This window comes from Oreochromis niloticus, linkage group LG23 (genome assembly GCF_001858045.2).
Source record: "Oreochromis niloticus isolate F11D_XX linkage group LG23, O_niloticus_UMD_NMBU, whole genome shotgun sequence".
Lineage (NCBI taxonomy): Eukaryota > Metazoa > Chordata > Actinopteri > Cichliformes > Cichlidae > Oreochromis > Oreochromis niloticus.
Genome location: NC_031986.2, coordinates 25,312,572 through 25,334,277, shown reverse-complemented (window position 1 = coordinate 25,334,277; position 21,706 = coordinate 25,312,572). Strand labels below are relative to the sequence as shown.

General features: G+C 42.6%; 2 protein-coding genes across 2 annotated transcripts in view; one reads left to right on the top strand and one right to left on the bottom strand.

The window, feature by feature from the left end:
- The window catches only part of LOC109196997 (NLR family CARD domain-containing protein 3), a 501,803-nt gene that overhangs the window by 78,068 nt on the left and 402,029 nt on the right, over nt 1–21,706 (top strand). The window lies entirely within an intron of this gene.
- Nucleotides 4,045–12,389, bottom strand: LOC102079362 (uncharacterized). The gene is made up of 3 exons (XM_025902721.1): nt 11,973–12,389; nt 4,493–10,761; nt 4,045–4,245 (listed from the first exon to the last, which is right to left on the bottom strand). The coding sequence occupies exon 2, from the start codon at nt 10,509–10,511 to the stop codon at nt 7,398–7,400; it is 3,114 nt and encodes a 1,037-aa protein (XP_025758506.1). The 5' UTR covers nt 10,512–10,761; nt 11,973–12,389; the 3' UTR covers nt 4,045–4,245; nt 4,493–7,397.

Genomic DNA, 21,706 nt, shown 5'->3' with positions numbered 1-21,706 from the left:
TTGAGAGAGAAGTGTCTGACACAGAGAGGTAAGATGCTAGTAACAATATGTTTTTTATAGCTGTCAGTTTGATGGCTGACTTAAATTGCATACTCAGTGTTGATTCAGGGACCAATTAGTGAATGGCCATAAAAGCCATTGGCTGCACAGGGTCTTTCATATATAAAATGTTATATAAAAATATTATATTGCAAATTAATGGACAGGTATTATAGAACACCCTATTTCATAAAAAAAAAAAAAGCCAAGTTGAATGGGAGATGAACTCCTATCATTTCATACATAATTGAAGCTCTGATTTATTTTAAACAAGGTGTTACAGTTGACAGGGAATTCTTCTACCTTTATAGAAAAATGACAAAAACAAAAAAAGATAGATTGTTAATGTCTTGATACGCTAAGAAAATACAGTACTTTGGACAAAGAAGTAGAATAGGCATTGTGATGAATACATTCATATATTATACCTTTGTTATTTCATGTCAAATGAAGCAGACATATCTTACGTTGACTCAAAGTGTTGAATTTGTATTTAGCTTTTCACTGTAATTTTAAATATTAGAAGAGATATCAGTGAAAGTAAGGGAGGCTATCATTAGGCTGAAAAAACAAAGTAAATCTATCAGAGAGACAGCAAAAACTGTGTTGCCAAATCAACAATCTGGTACATTCTTTAAAAGAATGAATGAACTAGCCAACTCAAATCAAAAGGCCTGAAATAACACATGAGATAACTAAAGTATATGACTTCAGTTATTTACGTTGTTAAGCAAAACAACTTCACTGCACATAACCAAGTCAAGAACACTCTTGAGGAGGTCGGTGTGACATTGTCAAAGACTACAATCAAGGCAGTTAGCAACAAGATGCAAACCACCGGTTAAAGTGAAGAACATGAAGGCCAGATTAGAATTTTCCAGTAAACATTAGAGAAAGCCAGCAAAGTTCTAAAAAAAAAACAATATTGCTGAGCCTGCACCTCCTCAAACTGCCTGTTTTAACATAGACCAGACCCGGTCAGAGGTGCCATCCTCTCTCCAACATCATCAAAATTTGCCTTGCTAATGTACTGAAGGAACTATGAACAACTCTTTAGCTCCTTTTCCATTAGTGCCTACTCTGATCATCTCTGCACAGTTCGCAACGATTTTAAGGGTTTCCCATTCCTGCATGCCAACGACTGATTCGTCATGAGAGCATGGTACTCGAGTCTGACGAAAAGCCACAGACCGAGCAGCAGATATAAGCTGTGTCCCAATTCAGGGTCTGCACACTTCGGAGGACCCGGCCTTCACGGTCTAGGTGGGCCGCGTCCTCCGAAGACCAAGAAGGTCCGAAGTGCGAGGCTTGTGAAATTGGACGGTCTAGCCTCCGTCCCGCTGCTCAGGTTGCCTAGATACCAAGATACTAACCGCTGGAAATGTTTCACACAGCATTGTTTGACAGAAATGAAGGAGAATTTTTTTTCGTTCATTTGTTCGTTTTTTATATGAGCTTTGTTTGATCTGATAAGTATCTGAGGCTGAGACCACGGGACTGTAAAAACATGATTGTTGGGCTTCATTTCTGTACTGAACGGTCATTTTAAGATTAGCTAGTAAATAACAATTAGCTAATGTTGTTCATGAGACTAAGGTCATCTTACTTTGGTAATGTAAATATAATATGGCCAACATTAAAGTAAGTATGATATTAATCATTATAAGTTATTACAGCAGTGAATTGGAACTCTGTGTCAAATACTGAGCTTCAGTAAAGATTCAAGTTCCAGTTATTTATATTTTCTATCACCTTAAATCTTCACTCAAAAACAAGTGTCTTTGACAGTGTATATGTGATAGATTGATTATTAGTTGAAGTTCATAATGGAGTAAACAGTTGTGGTTAAAAGTTACTCAATTTATTATTCAATTTGTTTCAATTATGTAAATGTATAAACAAGAGTAAAAGAAGTCCCATCAAAGAGATGTAATGTAACACAAAACAGTTAAAAGAGTTCATGACTTTGTTCAACCGGATAACAATCCTTAATGTGACTATAACCTATGTAAAATTCAATCTGTGATCTACTTGTCGAGCCTGGGGAATAATCCATGTGATTTAGTGATCATGATTGATTCATTATGTCTGCCGTTGCCGGAAGGGGGAGCTCTGGCCACGATGCCAGCTGCCGGACATTTATTAAAGGACTTTCTCTGCACAAAGCATGAACTGTTTTTATTGGAAAATTACAAGACCAAGCAATATGAAAAAAGTGTACTGAAAAAGTGTACTTAAACTTATTACACAAGTGGGGAGTTTTGCTTAAACTCTCTTAGAAATCTGCCAGACAATAAACATACAGGGTATTAAAAAACTAAAACTTTCCTTTTTGCTAAAGCATATAGTTAGGGCTGGACCAGGTGACCCTGAATCCTCCCTTAGTTATGCTGCAATAGACGTAGGCTGCCGGGGGATTCCCATGATGCATTGAGTTGTTCCTTTCCAGTCACCTTTCTCACTCACTATGTGTTAACAGACCTCTCTACATAGAATCATATCTGTTATTAATCTCTGTCTCTCTTCCACAGCATGTCTTTCATCCTGTTTTCCTTCTTTCACCCCAACCGGTCGCAGCAGATGGCCGCCCCTCCCTGAGCCTGGTTCTGCCGGAGGTTTCTTCCTGTTAAAAGGGAGTTTTTCCTTCCCACTGTCGCCAAAGTGCTTGCTCATAGGGGGTCATATGATTGTTGGGTTTTTCTCTGTATTTATTATTGTGCGATCTACTGTACAATATAAAGCGTCTTGAGGCGACTTTTGTTGTGATTTGGCACTATATAAATAAAATTGAATTGAATTGAATTGAATTGATGCCTCATTCGCAATGAAGCTGCTGAAAGAGAAGCATCGTGTCTGAGCGTCATCATTGACTTATCCCCTTTTCAGGTAATAACTGAGCAATTCTGCTTTGAACTTTACAAATATGTATGTTGAGCTGCACTGACCGTGTTTCCAAATGTACCAAGAGGATACTAGGACTATTTAGATAATTTATGTTAACTGTGTTGTTAGGATAAGCTATAAGCAGCTAGCTAAGCTAAGCGCTCTGTTGGTGGCTAGCATGGAGCATTATCGTGCCAGACTGTGTATGAAATATACAGCATTGTGTGCATTTTGCATTTGGTCTGGACAAAGAACATGTTTATTTTGTGTGAAGGGACAAATGCCTATTAGTATTTTTATATGAATATTTTGTTTATTTTCTGTACATTTAAGCAGAGGTGGAAAGTAACGAATTACATTTACTTGCGTTACTGTAATTGAGTAGTTTTTTTGTGTATTTGTACTTTTTAAAGTCATTTTTCAAGTCTGTAATTTTACTTTTCCTTAAGTATATTTTTTAAAAAGTATTGTAGTTCGCTACGTTTTCAATCACACCCGTTACTGAGTAAATTAAAAAAACAAACAAACAAAAAAAAACAAAACATTGCGCTTCGGAAATACTGCAGGGAATGATGGGTAGTAGAACAAATTGGCGCTAAGGTCATGTTAAAGATGGAGTCTGACATCGGTGTTACGGATCCAGTGAAAAAAGAAGTCCCGTCGAATTCTGCTGACCCTGAACTCGAAGAAACGGATGTGAACCCCTGGCCATATTTAAGGGACCATTTCGGCTTCAAGTGCAAGAAAGGCAACAGCTTTATTATGCAGTGTAAGCTGTGTTTGCCCAGAGAGACCGAGTTAGCAGCTTTTAAAAATTCCACATCAAACCTGCGCAAGCATGTAGAGGTAAGTTAAATACAACTCGTACCGTTATGGTAGCAAAAAGGCTGTGCTCAAATTAATCACATTAAGTTAAGACATCTGTGAAGAACACAGCTAACGTTGGTTGGTACTAGCAACTTGCTGTAATCGGGCACGTTGTTGTCCACGCAACTTACATTTTTTTTACTGGGTTGGTAAATTGCCAAAAGAAAATGTGTTTACCTACGTTTTCCCTGTTTGTTAATAATAATAATTTATTTTAAAAAATAGTTAAATTAAAGACAGAAGCGGCTACTTTCTTACTTAACCCACATATGTTCACACTCCAGCCAAAAGAATAACAGAACGCTCACTTACCTTATGTTCTGTCCTTATTGTGCGTCCCTTTGCCCAACTTGACAGACAGCTAACGGTTTCAATGAACATTGGAGGCAGAAGTAAGTTTAAGGCTTTTTACTTCGTCAGTAGTTCAATGATTGACATCCTTTTCTTCCCGTAAAACTAAAAACAAACACAAAGTAAATGTTACAGGATGTCTTTTCCTTTTAACTCACACTTCTAGGATATGAACTATACTGTTATATAGTATGTGTAATCAACAGCAACTCAGTATTGATCACAATACAACTTAGCGAGTTTAGCTTCCTCAAAGATAAACATAACAGATGAAATAACTAGTTTCTAAACAAATCTCTGTAATAGAAATGAACCAAATGAACTTGTAAACATGTTGTACATTAATACTCACAAGCAATAACTCTCCAAGGCAGAAATGTTTTAAAGAGCATCTAAGGCGACAAACAGCATATTCTGCAGGCTAACAAGTGACCAGCTTCCTGTTTCCTCTACCCACAGGAACACAGAAAAACCCCACCAAAATATAAGCTTGTGAGTATTCCCACTATGACCAGCAGAGGGTGCTGAAGAGAAAGAACCTATGCATGTCATAACACTCCCCGTCTGGTATTGTAAAATACCACTATGAATCAACTGAAACATCATAAACTGCAAGATTTTACAGATTATATCGGAATACAATGTTTACCATCATGACACACATACTTCTCAGTCCTTTGGGGACATCAATAACACTGTCTCTGACACAGGTCTCAGGTAAGTATTAATAGTTCCATTTCTTGAGACCCTCACTTCAATCTTCCTGACCCTTCCATCCTTATCCGGGAATATCTGGTTGACAAGTCCCATTGGCCATTCATTGCGCCTCACTTGTGCGTCTTTGATGAGCACCAAATCTCCCACCTTGAGGTTTGCATGGTTACGTTGCCACTTGTTCCGGCTTTGCAGTGTCCCTAAGTACTCCCGTCTCCATCTGGTCCAAAATGTGTTTGCAAGGTATTGAACTTGCCTCCACTGCTGTCGATGGAGATCTTTCTCAATAAAACTTCCTGGAGGGGGGAGAGGAGTGCACACCTTCTGAGTGAGAAGCATGGAAGGCGTCAACAGGAAGGGTGTGTCAGGATCTGTTGTGATAGGAGACAAAGGTCTAGCATTAATGATGGCTGTAACCTCTGCCATTAGAGTGGAAAGCACCTCATGAGTCAAGTGAGTGTGCGTGGTTTGGAGAAGCATTGCATCCAGTATATGTCGGGACAACCCTATCATACGTTCCCAGCTTCCTCCCATATGAGAAGAGTGAGGTGGATTAAAGATCCAGGTGCATCCCTCTTCTCCCAGGTATGTCTTAATGCTTGACACGTCGGGGTCTGTCAGTGTGAAACCTAGCTCCCGGCAAGCACCAACGAAATTAGTCCCACAATCGGATCGAATCTGCTTAACAGGCCCTCTCAAACTGAAGAATCGACACAGGGCATTGATGAAACTTGATGCGTCCATCGACTCAATCAGTTCAATGTGCACAGCACGTGTGCTAAGACACGTAAAAAGAATAGCCCACCTTCTGCTATTTGCCTGGCCTCCTCTTGTGCGCCTTGTGACCACAGACCAAGGGCCAAATACATCCAAACCCACGAAGGTGAAAGGGGGTTCGGTGCTGACACGATCAGAAGGCAGATCTGCCATTCTTTGCTCAGTTGCTCTCTTCCTAAGTCTGTTGCAGGTGATACAGTTGTGGATAATCTGCTTGATTAGCCTCCTCGCTCCTGTAATCCAGTATCCAGCAGTACGGACTGCACCTTCTGTGAACACCCGTCCCTGATGCATTACTCGCCGGTGATGGTGTTCTACTATCAACTTGGCAACGTGGCTACCACCTGGAATAATGAGAGGATGTTTCTCCTTGTAGTCGATGTTGGCATGTTTGAGCCTTCCACCTATCCTCAAGAGTCCTTCATCATCACAGTAGGGACTGAATTTTTGTAAAGAGCTGTGTTTTGGTATGTCTTTACCATTGGCAATACAGGCAAGTTCCTCCTCAAACATTTCCTTCTGCACACTTTTGATGACGACAATCTCAGCCCTTGTCAGTTCCTCTGCTGTGCGAGACTGTTTGCAATATGAATGAGCAAGCTAAGGGCCATGAGGAGTTTCTTCAAAGAGGAAAAACGTCTGAACCTTTGCGATCCAAGCAGAGACCCATCATTGCTCGTGTGAGTGACAAAACTACGTATCTCATCATCCAACTCGGGGTCCACAAGGTCATAGGTTTCAACTTCACTTGTAACGCTAGCTTGTAACAAGAAGGCAGGTCCTTTAAGCCAGGCACTGTCACCAAGCATGGCAGCAGGCACCGAGCGTGTGCCTATGTCAGCAGGGTTAGAGCTCGTAGGGACATAGTGCCATTGTTTTGGTTCTGAAATCCTCCTGATTCGCTGCACCCTGTTGCCAACATATACATAGAACCTCTTCGTCTGGTTGCTTATATAGCCTAAAACCACACGACTGTCTGTGTAGAATTCAACTGCATCAAGATTTAGGTCCAATTCACTTGTGATGACTTCGGCAAGCTCTGCAGCTAACACAGCAGCTCCCAATTCCAGTCTTGGAATTGTATGAGCAGATTGTGGGGCCAATTTTGCTTTCCCTAGAACGAAGCCCACCTGATGGTTCTGATTTTCGCCAGTGGTCTTTAGGAAAGCAACCGCTCCAATGGCTTTAGTGGAGGCATCTGAAAAGATGTGTAACTCTTTTCTGATTGCTGTTGACATCGTAGCAGAAGCGTAGGTTCTTGGAATATGTACATTCTTGAGATCGACAAGAGATTCTTTCCATGTATCCCACTCGGCCTCCCTTTCTGTAGGGAGTGGAGTGTCCCAGTCTAGGGCCTTACTTGAAAGTTCTCTCAGCAGCATCTTTCCCTGGATTGTAACCGGTGAAGCAAATCCTAAGGGATCGAAAAGACCATTGATTGTAGCTAAGACACCTCTCTTTGTAAAGGGCTTCACTGTCTCTGCTACTCGAAAGGTAAAGGTGTTTTTCTTTAGGTCCCATATCAGACCAAGACTTCGCTGTGTAGGTGTCACATCAGTCTCCAGATTTAGCTCCTTAAGCCCCTTTGCACGGTCATCTGGAGAAAACGCATCAAGAACCTCAGAGCTGTTTGATGCTATTTTATGCAGGCGAAGGTTAGATGTGGCAAGCATTTCCTGTGCTCTCTTCATTAGATCAATAGCTTCACTGGCTGTGGGCCTTGACATAAGCGCATCATCAATGTAGAACTCCCTCTCAACGAAGCGTCATGCATCTGATCCAAATTCCTCTTCACCATGAGCTGCTGCACATCGAAGGCCGTATATAGCTACGGATGGTGAGGGACTGTTGCCAAACACGTGAACCTTCATTTGATACTCACAGATGTCATGGGCAGGATTGTTGTCTTCATGCCAGAGGAAGCGCAAATAGTTTCGATGGTCCTCTCTTACAATGAAACTGTGAAACATCTGTTCAATGTCAGCGGTTACTGCAACAGTTTCACGTCTGAACCTCAACAATACTCCCAACAAGCTATTATTGAGGTCAGGACCAGAGAGGAGAACATCATTGAGAGAGACGCCATGGCACTTTGCACTTGAGTCAAACACAACTCTGATCTGACCCGGCTTCTGAGGATGGTACACCCCAAACGTAGGTAAGTACCAGCACTCCTTCTCCACCTCAAGTGGAGGAGCCAGTTCAGCATGGTCACGATCAAATATGTTCTGCATGAAAGCAAAGAAATGCCTCTTCATTTCAGGCCTTTTTTCAAGAGTGCGATGAAGAGAGGATAAGCGTTTGACGGCCTGGTCGCGATTGTTGGGCAGCCACTGGCGAGGTCCCTTGAATGGAAGTGGCGCCACCCAGCTGTTGCTGTCATCTATGAACATCTCTCTCTTCATGACCTCTAGGAACAGTTTGTCTTCAATAGAAAGGCCAATTTTGTTATCGTCCTCAGATGTATCAAAGATGGTGCTTCCAAGAGTGCATGCCTTAACTATAGGTGTTTTGGTGGTAGGGAAGGCTTTACGCTCAGACTTGGACCCATAATTCTCTTTGATATGAACCATATTTGGACATGGTCTGAAATAGGATGGGCGATTGTTCTCAAGCACATTTGTGTGATAGGCATCCACAGTTGCAGGCTTGTGAGCATCACCTAAACAGACATCACCAATGATGACCCATCCCAGGTCCAGTTTCTGTGCATATGGGGCATTGTGAGGACCGTTTCTATGCTGCCTCGCTTTGTGGACACTAAGTAGGTCACGTCCAAGTAAGAGGAGGATCTCAGCTTTGTGATCGAGTGGTGGGATGAGATGGGCTATTGGCCTTAGATGAGCATGTTCTGCTGCCACCTCAGGGGTAGGTATCTCAGCTCTGTTACTCGGAATGTTATTACATTCAATTATTGTCGGCAGCGTGACTGATGTGGCTCCATCTAGTGACTCCACTACAAAGCCTGTAGCTCTTCTACCCATCATTTCTGTCGTTCCCGCACATGTACGAAGTGTGAATGGAGACTCTGATCCCTCTATGCCATAAACATCAAAAAACTCTGACCTGGCAAGTGACCGATTACTCTGATCATCGAGCACGACATAAGCCTTTGTCACTCGCTCTGGCTGCGCTTTTGGGAAAACCTTTACCAAGCAGATCTTAGAACAGGATCTTCCTCTCTGAGCCTCTCCACATACTTCGGTACAAGTTGATGTTATAGCAGGCTGAGTTGTCTCTTCTGTGCCCTCCCTGCCATGACCAAAGAGAGTTGCAGGAGGTGGTCCTGGATGAAGGGCAGAGATATGATTCCTGCTTTCACATTCTGTACACTTGATTGTTGTGTTACAGTTCTTGGCCATGTGACTAGTGGAAGAACAGCATCTAAAACAGATACCGTTGTCCTTGAGGAAGGTCTTACGCTCCTCAATGGGTTTATTGCGAAACCCTCTGCAGCGCTTGAGGGGATGAGGCTTTTTATGAATAGGACACTGCCTTTCCACATCACAGGTTTGCTCTCTCACACTGTCTTGGCCAGCTTTCTCCTGTGATATTTCCGTCTTGTGAGCAGAGACCAAACCCTTATAGGGCTTCCTCACTGTAGTATCTGATCTAAAGTGGTCTGTAGTAGATGCTAAGAGCCTGAAGCCTGGGTCATTGCGGGCTTGCGCCTCTCTGCAGACAAAGTCACAGAGAAAGGAAAATGGCGGAAAAATGACACTATGGTCAACTTTATACTTAAAACCCTGAGAGAGCCACTTTTCCTGGATATTGTGTGGTAACTTGTCCACAATTGGAGCGACACCACGTGCAGTGTCAAGATAGCTTAGCCCTGGGAGATAACCCTCTGATTTTGCTGCCTCAACCTCTTGCAGCAGGTCACTAAGCTCTCTCAGCTTCACAGGATCCTTGCTACTGACCTTTGGGAAGTTTGTAAACCTGTCGAACAGTGTTTTTTCAATTATCTCTGGAGAGCCAATACATTCCTCCAAGCGCTCCCAGGCTTTGTCCAGTCCAACTTCAGGACGACAGACGTGCACCGTCTTTATTCTTTTCACATGCTGTGCTGAGTCGTGCCCCAGCCACTTAATAAGGAGGTCCAACTCTTCACTGGGGCTGAGTTTTAGTCCACTGATTGCATTCAGAAAGGAGGATTTCCACGCCCAGTAATTTTCAGGGCAGTCATCAAACTTTGTGAGACCAGCATTAATAAGATCCCTCCGTGCCAAGTACCTTGCTATATCACCCACCTGAGCACTGCCATCTGGTAGGAGTTGTGGTGTGACTCGATCAGGCGACCTTTCCCTTGTGCTCTCTGGTGGGTGCGATGTTGAGTGTGGGTAAATACCAGACTTTGGTTCCTGAGATAGCCCTGATGTTGGAATGGCTTTGTTTCTCATTTTGAACAAGTGGGATTCAACATATGGAGTACCAAAGCTTTGCCTGGGAGGAATCGTGGGCTTCAGCTCATGAACAGTTGACTCTCTATGCTCTGCCTCTGGTTTAGCACTCTCGGTTGGCTGTAGATGCTGCTCCACATACTGGCGTGTCCTTTCAGCAGTCTCTTCAAAGGCTGGTTTCCTTTCAGTTTTGACAGACTCCTCTGCTGCAACCTCAAGGATGCTGGCTTCAGCCATAGCTGCTGCTACCTCCTTTTCATACTGTAAAGTGTTCAATTTGGCTTCTATGCGAGCCTTCTCAATCATCATTTCTGACTCTATTTTGGCATAATCGGCTCGTGCGCGAGCTGCCTCCAGTTTAGCACAAGCTGCAGCAGCGGCTCGACTGGCTGATGATCCACTGGATGCTATAGAGGCCACTGACCTGGTCTCTAGAGCCGACAGCTGCGTTATTTCTTTTGCGGCTTGTGTGTCCTCCATCCCACAATGCTGCTGTGTGGCAAGCGTAAGCAGTAGTAGACATGAGACGTGCTGGCAGCCGAGGTTGCTGTCTTTGATTATCTCTGCCCGCTGAGAAGCTGCTTTTTTACTGTTCTGTCCTTGTTGTGCGTCCCTTTGCCCAACTTGACAGACAGCTAACGGTTTCAATGAACATTGGAGGCAGAAGTAAGTTTAAGGCTTTTTACTTCGTCAGTAGTTCAATGATTGACATCCTTTTCTTCCCGTAAAACTAAAAACAAACACAAAGTAAATGTTACAGGATGTCTTTTCCTTTTAACTCACACTTCTAGGATATGAACAGTGTTGGGAAGGTTACTTTTAAAATGTATTCCACTACAGAATACTGAATACATGCCCCAAAATGTATTCTGTAACGTATTCCGTTACGTTACTCAATGAGAGTAACGTATTCTGAATACTTTGGATTACTTAATATATTATCATGCTGTTTACAACTACGTGAATGTACTATTGCTGTGATTTATTACTGTTACTGAAGGTCCGCGGCTCCGAACCGTAGTAAAGGGACCTCGGGCTAATACGGTGGGTTCTGTGTCGGGCTGGTAGCCGAAAACTAGTTTTACTTTGTTGTCTGGGTCACTTTGCTTGCCAGAGACAGAGAGAGGCGTTGAAAGGCTGCTCCAACGGAACTTATTTTTTCCGGAGGAAAACACGAACACAGTGTACAGTTGAGTCTTAATAGCTTACTTACAGCTGGGCTCCTCAGGCACTCTTCTTGGCTGCAGTGGTTATTATTATATTTACATGCTTCCAGCTCCCGTTTCTGCTCCGTGACAGCTCGGACTTTTCCTTTCTCTCCCTCCCTCGCTCAGAGACACATAACGTGTATGGTAGTCCATTCTCGCTGCAGCACGGACTACACTGCCCATGATGCTACATTCTTTAGGGCCATGCCTGTAGCATTCTGCCTATTAGCTTAGCACAACAACAACAACAAAAAAGCGCTCTCTCACCCAGGAAACGCGCACAGAGAGAGCGTCACCCTGTAACCATGGCAACTGTAACGCTGCCGCCTGGAACAACAGAACATAGCTGTCAAACAAACCCAAATAATCCTGACCTGCGACAATATGAAACAGGGAAGTACCGCCGTGTAATCCATTTATTTCAACAAAGTAACTGTATTCTGAATACCACCTTTTTAAACGGTAACTGTAACGGAATACAGTTACTCATATTTTGTATTCTAAATAGGTAACGGCGGTACATGTATTCCGTTACTCCCCAACACTGGATATGAACTATACTGTTATATAGTATGTGTAATCAACAGCAACTCAGTATTGATCACAATACAACTTAGCGAGTTTAGCTTCCTCAAAGATAAACATAACAGATGAAATAACTGGTTTCTAAACAAATCTCTGTAATAGAAATGAACCAAATGAACTTGTAAACATGTTGTACATTAATACTCACAAGCAATAACTCTCCAAGGCAGAAATGTTTTAAAGAGCATCTAAGGCGACAAACAGCATATTCTGCAGGCTAACAAGCAACCAGCTTCCTGTTTCCTCTACCCACAGGAACACAGAAAAACCCCACCAAAATATAAGCTTGTGAGTATTCCCACTATGACCAGCAGAGGGTGCTGAAGAGAAAGAACCTATGCATGTCATAACACCTTAGATTAGTCAAAGACAGCTGACTTCTGTTACTTGTTAATTAGCACTTGCAACCTCCCATTAACTAGCCTGTTACTGTCCAATAAAAAAAAAACACGAGGTATATTGGTATAATTTACCAGCGGTAGCTATGTAATGCACTGATGTCTTATTAGGGACGTCAAAAACTTTCTCTCAAACTTAACACTGGCCTGCCTGCCTCAGCTGCCTTCGAGCATCTCTTTAGCTGGACTACTGTTCACTGCAAAGCGAGCAAGGATGAACTCTACTAACTTTGAAAATCAACTGCTCCTCAAAATTAACAGGAAGTTCAGAGAGTAACACTCTAGGATGGACACAAAGGAACTTTAATCTAGAGGTACAGTAGGGCAGGGCCAAGTTTAAAAAATTAAAAAAAATTTTTAAAGCAGCTGCCGTTCAGTTCAGTACTTGTTCTCTTATTTGACAGTTTAGAACACATTCTCATGTGAAAGAATATGGTTTTGCATTGAAAACACTGTGTTACCTGACAGTTTGGTTGATTGGTCTGGTGACCATTATCCATTTTCATGTATAGACTTGCAGTTTAACTGCCACTGCACTTTAATTTGTAAAGTTTTTCTTTTCATTAAAAAAGAACTACTTTGAGATTTATATCCCACTGTCTTTTTTTGCACTACTCAGAAGAGGCTGTCCTCCTGCTGACAGAAAAGTAACTATGTAACTTTTACTCTGAGTACATTTTAAATGAGCTACTTTTTACTTTTACTTGAGTAAATTTTTAGACAGGTAATTTTACTTTTACTTGAGTAAAATTTCAGCAAAGTAATAGTACTTTTACTTGAGTAAAATATTTTAGTACTCTTTCCACCTCTGCATTTAAGTTTAATGATCTAAGTTTGTTTATTGATTCATAAGGTGTTTTTGTAAATTCTTACATTCAATTTAATCTGTAACTTAAAGGAAAGGAAAGAAAACAGTCTTGAGATATATTCTCTTACAACTAACAGAGACTGTACATCGTTGTTAGGATGTTTAATACTTTTGTATGTGTGTTTATATTTCTGAATCATTCGCAATGAAGCTGCTGAAAGAGAAGCATCGTGTCTGAGCATCATCATTGACTTATCCCCCTTTTCAGCCCCTTTTCAGGGTGTAACATTTTGGAGGCACCGCTGGGATGAATGTGATGAGGGCCCGCTGTCCCAGATAGACGCCCCAGTCATCATTCAACCCCTCACATCAAATACCACGGTGGGAAATACAGTGTGCTGGTTTCGACAGTTATGCAGAGGGACCTGCATGCAACCTGAGGTTAACTGCTGGTGCCAGGGAAGCTGCACTGAGTCTTCTGCAAAGAGGTCTTGCATCACACTGATCTTTTCCACAAACCACAGACTGAAATGGAGTCTTGAGGGCTAGAGGACCTGAAGTTAGAAGTTGCTGGTACATTGTATACAGTGACAAGAGACATTTTGATTGAAGTTTGTGATTTCCTAAATATTGCTGGTTCAAAACTTGAAAAGGTATCGGGTAAAAGTCGTTCCTTTCTCATTTCCTATATAATACAGCACTTAGAAAGAGAGGACCTGGGTGAGCTTGAAGATGAGGGTATGTCAGAGCTACTGATTTTGAAAAATAAAATTTTTGAGTTGCAACAGGCTGCTCAGAATGGTACATCGGGACACAAAACCCAAGATGCTAACCAGGCAGATGAGGTGCAGGAACAGGTTGGTGAGGCCTCAGAAGAAGAACAGCTGATAAAGGAAATAGAGACGCTTCAGTTGGCTCTTGCATTATCACGACAGAACAAGGCAAAGGAACCTAGTACAACCAAACTGTCGATGAGTGTGGGGAACAATAGTGCTAAACAAACCACTCCACCTTTTCTGACATTGCCGTGGGGCAGAGAATTCAAAATATCAGGTCAGATTTGTGAGCCCGGCCAAAAGGATAAACTAACTTTCTCCAGCCTAGCTCACCAGATTGAACAAGGCATCAGCAAAGGAGTCCCTGAAATAGAAATAGTTGATGCAGTAATCAGGGCAATAGCACCAGGCTTACAATTGCGCAGCTACCTGGAGGGCAAAACCAACCTTACGTTGCCTACCCTGAGGAGGATTCTAAGGTCCCACTACCAAGAACGAGGTGCAACCGAACTTTACAAACAACTCACGTCAGAGGTCCAAAGCATTAAAGAAACCCCACAAACTTTCTTGATCCGTGCCCTAGACTTAAGACAGAAAATTCTGTTTGCATTGCAAGAAGCTGAATCTGGCTTAAGATATGATCCTGTGCTTGTACAGAGCATGTTCCTTCATACAGTTCTGACAGGCCTGCAAAATGATAACATTAAAAGTGACCTCCAGCCCTACCTACAGGAAACCACAACCAGTGATGAGCTCCTCCTTGAGAAACTCAATGTTGCCTGTGCAAATGAAGCAGAGAGACAAAATAAAAAGAAGTTACTCTCCCAGCAGTGGCCAACCACTGTGCATTCACTTCTGTCTGACACCCCTGCAGATAAAAAAGGGAAAAACCTGAAACCAGAATCCATCAGCAAAGCTCAGCCTGACCTACTAAATGAACTTAAAGAAATCCGTTCTGACATGGCATTATTGAAAAATCTTGGTGCTGAAGTTGCACAAATCAAAGAAATAATTCAGCAGCCTAGTCCGGCACAAACACAGTATTCTGCCTCACTTGCAGCACCAGAACGTGTTCGCTCTTCTCATCTCGAGCATCTGCCACACAACTACTGGCCTCCTGTGGGACCTGGACGGAGAGGTGATACAGCTCAGTATCAACAGAGGTTTGCACCACATTGTCAGTATCCTGCTGTAAACCGAGCACGCCTAAGGAAATGCTTTGGCTGCCAGCAAAGTGGGACTGAGCACTGCAACCATTGCTGTCGATGTGGTAGCAGTGAACACTTTCTCGCAGGTTGCAGGGCGAAACTAACTAGACCAGACAAAGATCAACCTTTAAACGGACGGTGGTTGCCCCCACAGGACAGGGAGTAACCAATAATAGTGTAACGTCCCAACAGCATTGCTCTTACTGTGGTGTTCCGGGAAAACTCAAAAGACTCAGAAGGTGTGCAGCTTGTAAAAAAAGTGCTTATTGTTCTAAGATGTGCCAAGCCGAGCACTGGCCCAGACACAGAAAACAATGCAACAAACACTCTCAGCCTCAGGTAAATCAGCACATGCACCCAAAGGCAAGTGTTATTCACCCCAAAAGGGTGGACAGCCAGTCCCATCTTGTTGCTCTTGTCGGGAAACAGTGTATAGTTGACTGTTATATACAAGGCCACCAAACTCAAGCCTTATGGGATACGGGCTCCCAAGTGTGTATTGTTGATGAAAAGTGGAAAAAGAAGTACTTACCACATGAGAAATTAAGAGATGTTTCTGAGTTCCTTGATGCACCTGACGATTTAAAATTCTCAGCTGCTAATGGTCAAAACATCCCTTACAAGGGTTTTATTGAAGTCACTTTTGGTCTAGCTGCTGAGGGAGCAAACCCTAAAGAACTTGTAGTCCCCATGTTAGTGATGAAAGGCGGAAGTCTTTCGCAGCCCATTCTAGGCTTTAATGTCATTGAGCAAATACTGAAAACTAGTACTATAGAGCAAATGGATGCTGCAAGAACTGAGCAGTTGCACGAGACATTAAGAGGGGCTTTCCCTTGCCTTAAAAGAGAAAATGTCACAACCTTTATTGATTTAGTGACTGCTGAACAATCACATGATTTTGTTGTGAGAACAACAAAAGAGAAAGTCATTGTACCCAAACACACTTCTGTTCAGATTGACTGTAAGGTGCAGACCCGCCCGCTGAAGAAAGACACTACACTTCTCTTTGAGCCTGACATAAACCCTCAGTGGGCTGAAGGCCTGGAGTTTTGTGAGACACTGGTAGAACTCAGAAGGGGGGTCCCCCCTATATTGTTCTTGATGTGCAAAATCCCACTGATCATGATATTGAGCTGTCAGGAAAAACTGTTGTGGGCACCTTAGAGCAAATTCAAGCTGTGTACCCAGCGACGGTTTTAGAGAAACCTGACCAGTGGTCCCCATTATTGGTGAATCAAGTGAACGCAGAGAGTGAGCAAATCCCTGACACCTCATGGGACCCACCAATTGACCTTACTCACCTGAGTGAATCCGAAAGAGAGGTGGTGCAAAAGATGCTCCGTGAGGAATGCTCTTCCTTTTCCAAATCAGATGATGACATTGGTTGTATCGACAAGTTGAAACTGAAGATATCATTGAAGGATATGGATCCTGTAGCACGCACTTACCTGTCAGTGCCAAAGCCGCTATACAAAGAGATGAAAGAGTATCTGCACAACCTTATTGCACAAGGATGGGTCAAGAAATCCAACTCATCTTATGCCTCGCCCGTTGTCTGTGTGAGAAAGAAGGACGGCAGCTTACGTCTTTGTATAGATTACAGAGAACTAAACAAAAAGACTCATCCAGACAGACAACCAATCCCTCGAGTGCAGGACATTCTCGACAGTCTTGGCGGCAACTCATGGTTTTCGTTGTTAGACCAAGGCAAGCCTTACCATCAGGGCTTTATGGATGAAGGCAGCCGACCTTTAACTGCTTTTGTGACACCATGGGGCCTGTACGAATGGATAAGGATTCCATTCGGGCTGATGAATGCACCTGCAGCCTTCCAACGCTGCATGGAAGAGTGTCTGGAAGAGGTGCGAGACAACATCTGTGTACCCTACCTTGATGACACCCTAGTGTACAGTCATTCATTTGATGATCATGTCAGTCATGTCAGAAAAGTGCTCCAGCTACTGAGGAAGTATGGGATCAAGCTTAAACCCAGTAAATGTGAATTATTCAAACACGAGGTTCGCTATCTAGGGAGAATTGTTTCAGCTGAAGGTAGCAAAATTGATCCAGCTGACACCAATGCAGTAAGAGCCTTGAAGGACAGGAGACCAAGCAATGTGGGAGAGCTGCAAACTGTCTTGGGCTTGTTAAGTTACTATAGGCAGTACATACGGGACTTCTCCCGTATTGCGTGTCCACTGTATAGCTTGTTGAAGGGCACAACAGAAGATAACAATGTACCCCAAAACCAGACAAACACAAAACAAATCACAAGAAACCGTAAAGGGGTTCCATCACACAAGTCAATTGTGTGGATTGAAGAACATCAGCGCATATTGGAACGACTAATAGACTGCCTAGTTGAGCCACCAGTCCTCGGGTTTCCAGATTTTTCTAAACCATTCATCCTCCACACCGATGCCTCAGCCCAAGGCCTCGGAGCAGTTCTATACCAACTACAGGATAATAAACTCCGTGTGATTGCTTATGGCTCGCGGACATTGACTGCAGCTGAACGAAACTATCATCTCCAATCAGGAAAACTGGAGTTTCTCGCACTGAAGTGGGCCGTCACCGAGAAATTCAGAGATTATCTTTATTATGCGCCTACTTTCACTGTGTTCACTGACAATAACCCCCTCACCTACATCCTGTCAAGTGCCAAGCTAAATGCAACTGGATGTAGATGGGTGGCAGAGCTTGCAGACTTCCATTTCACCATCCGATATCGCCCAGGTAGAGAGAATGTGGATGCTGACAGTCTTTCAAGAATGCCTGTTGAGATAGAGGAAATGATGGAACAGTGTACAGAGGAAGTGGGTTCAGATTGTGTGGCAGCAATAACCCAAGTTGTGGAGACTCCAGATTTCAACTCACCAATGGTTTGCCCCATACTCACCCATCGCCAGTGTACATCAGTGACTGAAGAACCACACAACCAATTTTCGGTTACAGAGATCAAACAAGCACAGCAAGACGATGAAAATATTGGCCCAATAATGCAGTGCAAAGTGAGGAATGATAAGCCAACAAGGCATGAATTTAATACACTAAGTGCCCAAAGCAAGTGTCTCCTGCGTGAATGGGAAAGACTTCATATTGATGAAGATGGTATCCTTCGCAGAAAAACGTCAACCAAGAGACAGCTTGTGTTGCTTGAAAAGTACAAAGAAACTGTACTGAGAGAGTTGCATGATGAAATGGGTCATCAGGGCACTGATCGAACAACATCATTGATCAGAGATCGATTCTTTTGGCCTTACATGCAACGAGACATTGAACATTATGTGACAAAGACCTGCCCTTGCCTGAAACAAAAGATACCATGTAAAGAAGCAAGGGCACCACTCACCAGTATTGTTACCACACAGCCCTTTGAACTGGTCTCAATAGATTTTCTCCACTTGGACAAGTGTAAGGGTGGTTACGAGTATATTTTGGTGATTGTTGACCACTTTACTCGTTTTGCACAGGCTTATGCCACCACCTCCAAGTCTGGCAAAACGGTTGCTGATCGCATCTTTAATGACTACGCCTTGAAGTTTGGACTGCCAGCACGGATACACCATGACCAAGGTGGTGAATTTGAGAACCAGCTCTTTGCCCAGCTGAAAAAGAACTGTGGCATATTGGGATCCCGAACTACCCCATATCACCCACAAGGGAATGGACAAGTTGAACGGTTCAACCGGACGTTACAACAAATGTTGAGGACACTTACTGATAGGCAGAAGACAAGTTGGAAAGAGTCCTTGAACAAGCTTATCTACGCCTATAACTGTACAAGAAGTGAGGTAACTGGGTTTCCTCCTTTCTACCTTCTCTTTGGAAGGTCCCCAAGGTTACCTATTGATCTGCTGTTTGGTCTCACCTCTGAGACAGGGAAAACAGACCACCGAACCTACATGGAGAAATGGACACGAGAAATGCAAGAGGCATATGACATAGTACGGGAGAATGCAAAGAAGTCAGCAGACAGGGGTAAAAAACATTATGATGGGAAAGTGAGAAGCTCTGTGTTATATCCTGGCGATCGTGTTCTTGTCCGAAATCTGACCCCTAGAGGAGGAACGGGGAAGCTTCGTAATCACTGGAAACAGGACATCAATGTTGTCATCCGTCAAGTTGCAGAAGGCCTCCCCGTGTATGAGGTGAAACCAGAGCAAGGGAGGGGAAGGTCAAGAATCATGCACCGCAACCTGCTGCTGCCATGTGATTACTTACCCCTGGAAAAGCCACCAGAAGTATCACCAAAGCAAAAGAAAAGAAGGGTGAGGGAAAAAGACGCAGAACAGGTGAACCAGGAAGTGGAAGATGACGAGGAGGAATGGGGGTACTATTATGGGCCCGCAACACAGCCTCAAGTGCCCAGTACAGAGAGGGTCACAGAGAATGGTGATGGCCAGGAGAAACCAGAGGTCGGTGGTAATGGACCACTGGGTGAAGAAAGGCTCATGTCGTACACAGAGGAGCCTGAGACACAGGATGAAAACAGGCCACAGGAAGAAGACCATCGAGAGGAAGATGGACAAGTAGTTGGAGAGGTAATGGATGACACTCTAGCATCTCCATGCCCATGCTTGCTTGAAAGCAACAGAGAAGGGACCTATAGTTTGCCAAGGAGGGAGAGACGAGCCCCTAAGGTTTTCACCTATGATCAGCTGGCTACTCCAACATGCTACAGTACAGTGTGTACAAACGAAATGCCCTACCAGTATCAGCCCATACAACACAGAGACATTCAACCAATAACCATGTGGCCTAATTTCTTCCAAATTTGTCAGCCACTGTTCATGCAAGGATACTGAACATAGAACAGACTTAAGACTCAGTACGAAAGAGGGAACTAAGATTAAAAATGACTGGATTTTGTGACATCTTGTTAACTTTTAGTTCATAAGAGTTGTGATGTCGGGACGACATCTAATTTTGTGGGGGAGTGTGTGATAGATTGATTATTAGTTGAAGTTCATAATGGAGTAAACAGCTGTGGTTAAAAGTTACTCAATTTATTATTCAATTTGTTTCAATTATGTAAATGTATAAACAAGGGTAAAAGAAGTCCCATCAAAGAGATGTAATGTAACACAAAACAGTTAAAAGAGTTCATGACTATGTTCAACCGGATAACAATCCTTAATGTGACTATAACCTGTGTAAAATTCAATCTGTGATCTACTTGTCGAGCCTGGGGAATAATCCATGTGATTTAGTGATCATGATTGATTCATTATGTCTGCCATTGCCGGAAGGGGGAGCTCTGGCCACGATGCCTCATTCGCAATGAAGCTGCTGAAAGAGAAGCATCGTGTCTGAGCATCATCATTGACTTATCCCCTTTTCAGGTAATAACTGAGCAATTCTGCTTTGAACTTTACAAATATGTATGTTGAGCTGCACTGACCGTGTTTCCAAATGTACCAAGAGGATACTAGGACTATTTAGATAATTTATGTTAACTGTGTTCTTAGGATAAGCTATAAGCAGCTAGCTAAGCTAAGCGCTCTGTTGGTGGCTAGCATGGAGCATTATCGTGCCAGACTGTGTATGAAACATACAGCATTGTGTGCATTTTGCATTTGGTCTGGACAAAGAACATGTTTATTTTGTGTGAAGGGACAAATGCCTATTAGTATTTTTATATGAATATTTTGTTTATTTTCTGTACATTTAAGTTTAATGATCTAAGTTTGTTTATTGATTCATAAGGTGTTTTTGTAAATTCTTACATTCAATTTAATCTGTAACTTAAAGGAAAGGAAAGAAAACAGTCTTGAGATATATTCTCTTACAACTAACAGAGACTGTACATTGTTGTTAGGATGTTTAATACTTTTGTATATGTGTTTATATTTCTGAATCATTCGCAATGAAGCTGCTGAAAGAGAAGCATCGTGTCTGAGCGTCATCATTGACTTATCCCCTTTTTCAGCCCCTTTTCAGGGTGTAACATATATAGAGATGTATGATATATAAGAGACAGATATTGTTCTTTTAATATGTTGGCATTACTAAATTTGGCTCAATTTCTTACATATATGTGTAACAAGAAAATATACAAGCTGTGATAACTGTTTCTGATAAAATGAAGAGTAGATTGATATATGAAATTTTACTTTATTGGGTGAGAAAATCATACCATGTCATAACTGCTTTAAGTCTTACAGAATAGATATCAGAGCCTTAAACAGGCTGACTTCTGCGAAATGGGTCAAACTGGGCAGAAAGTATACAAACACATAACATCCTTATAGAATATCATGTAGCACTGTAGATCAACTTACCTCAAAATATATAAAGCATATAAACAATTACAGCAATATGATGCAACAAACACAGCAGTGCTACTAATCCAAAATACTCAAAGCTTCATAGAACTGAAACAAACATTTATTTTTAGCTCCATTCTGCTGCTGATACATACTTTAGGTTTCTGAATATTAAACTTGTTGCTGCCTTTCATAGTGTGTAACTTGAAGGCCCTGAGTACTTTCTCCCACACTGAAAACACTGGAATGATCAAATTATTTGAACATTACCTAATAAGACTGATTCAGGACAGACAGTTAGTTATTTTAAACTTTTCTAGCAGTCCTTCACAAACAGGGAACAGTCTGTCTATTCTCTCCATCTGTCAGCTGCTGCTGGCTCTTCCTCCTCCTCTTCCTCACACACTGCTGAGTTTGTCCTGG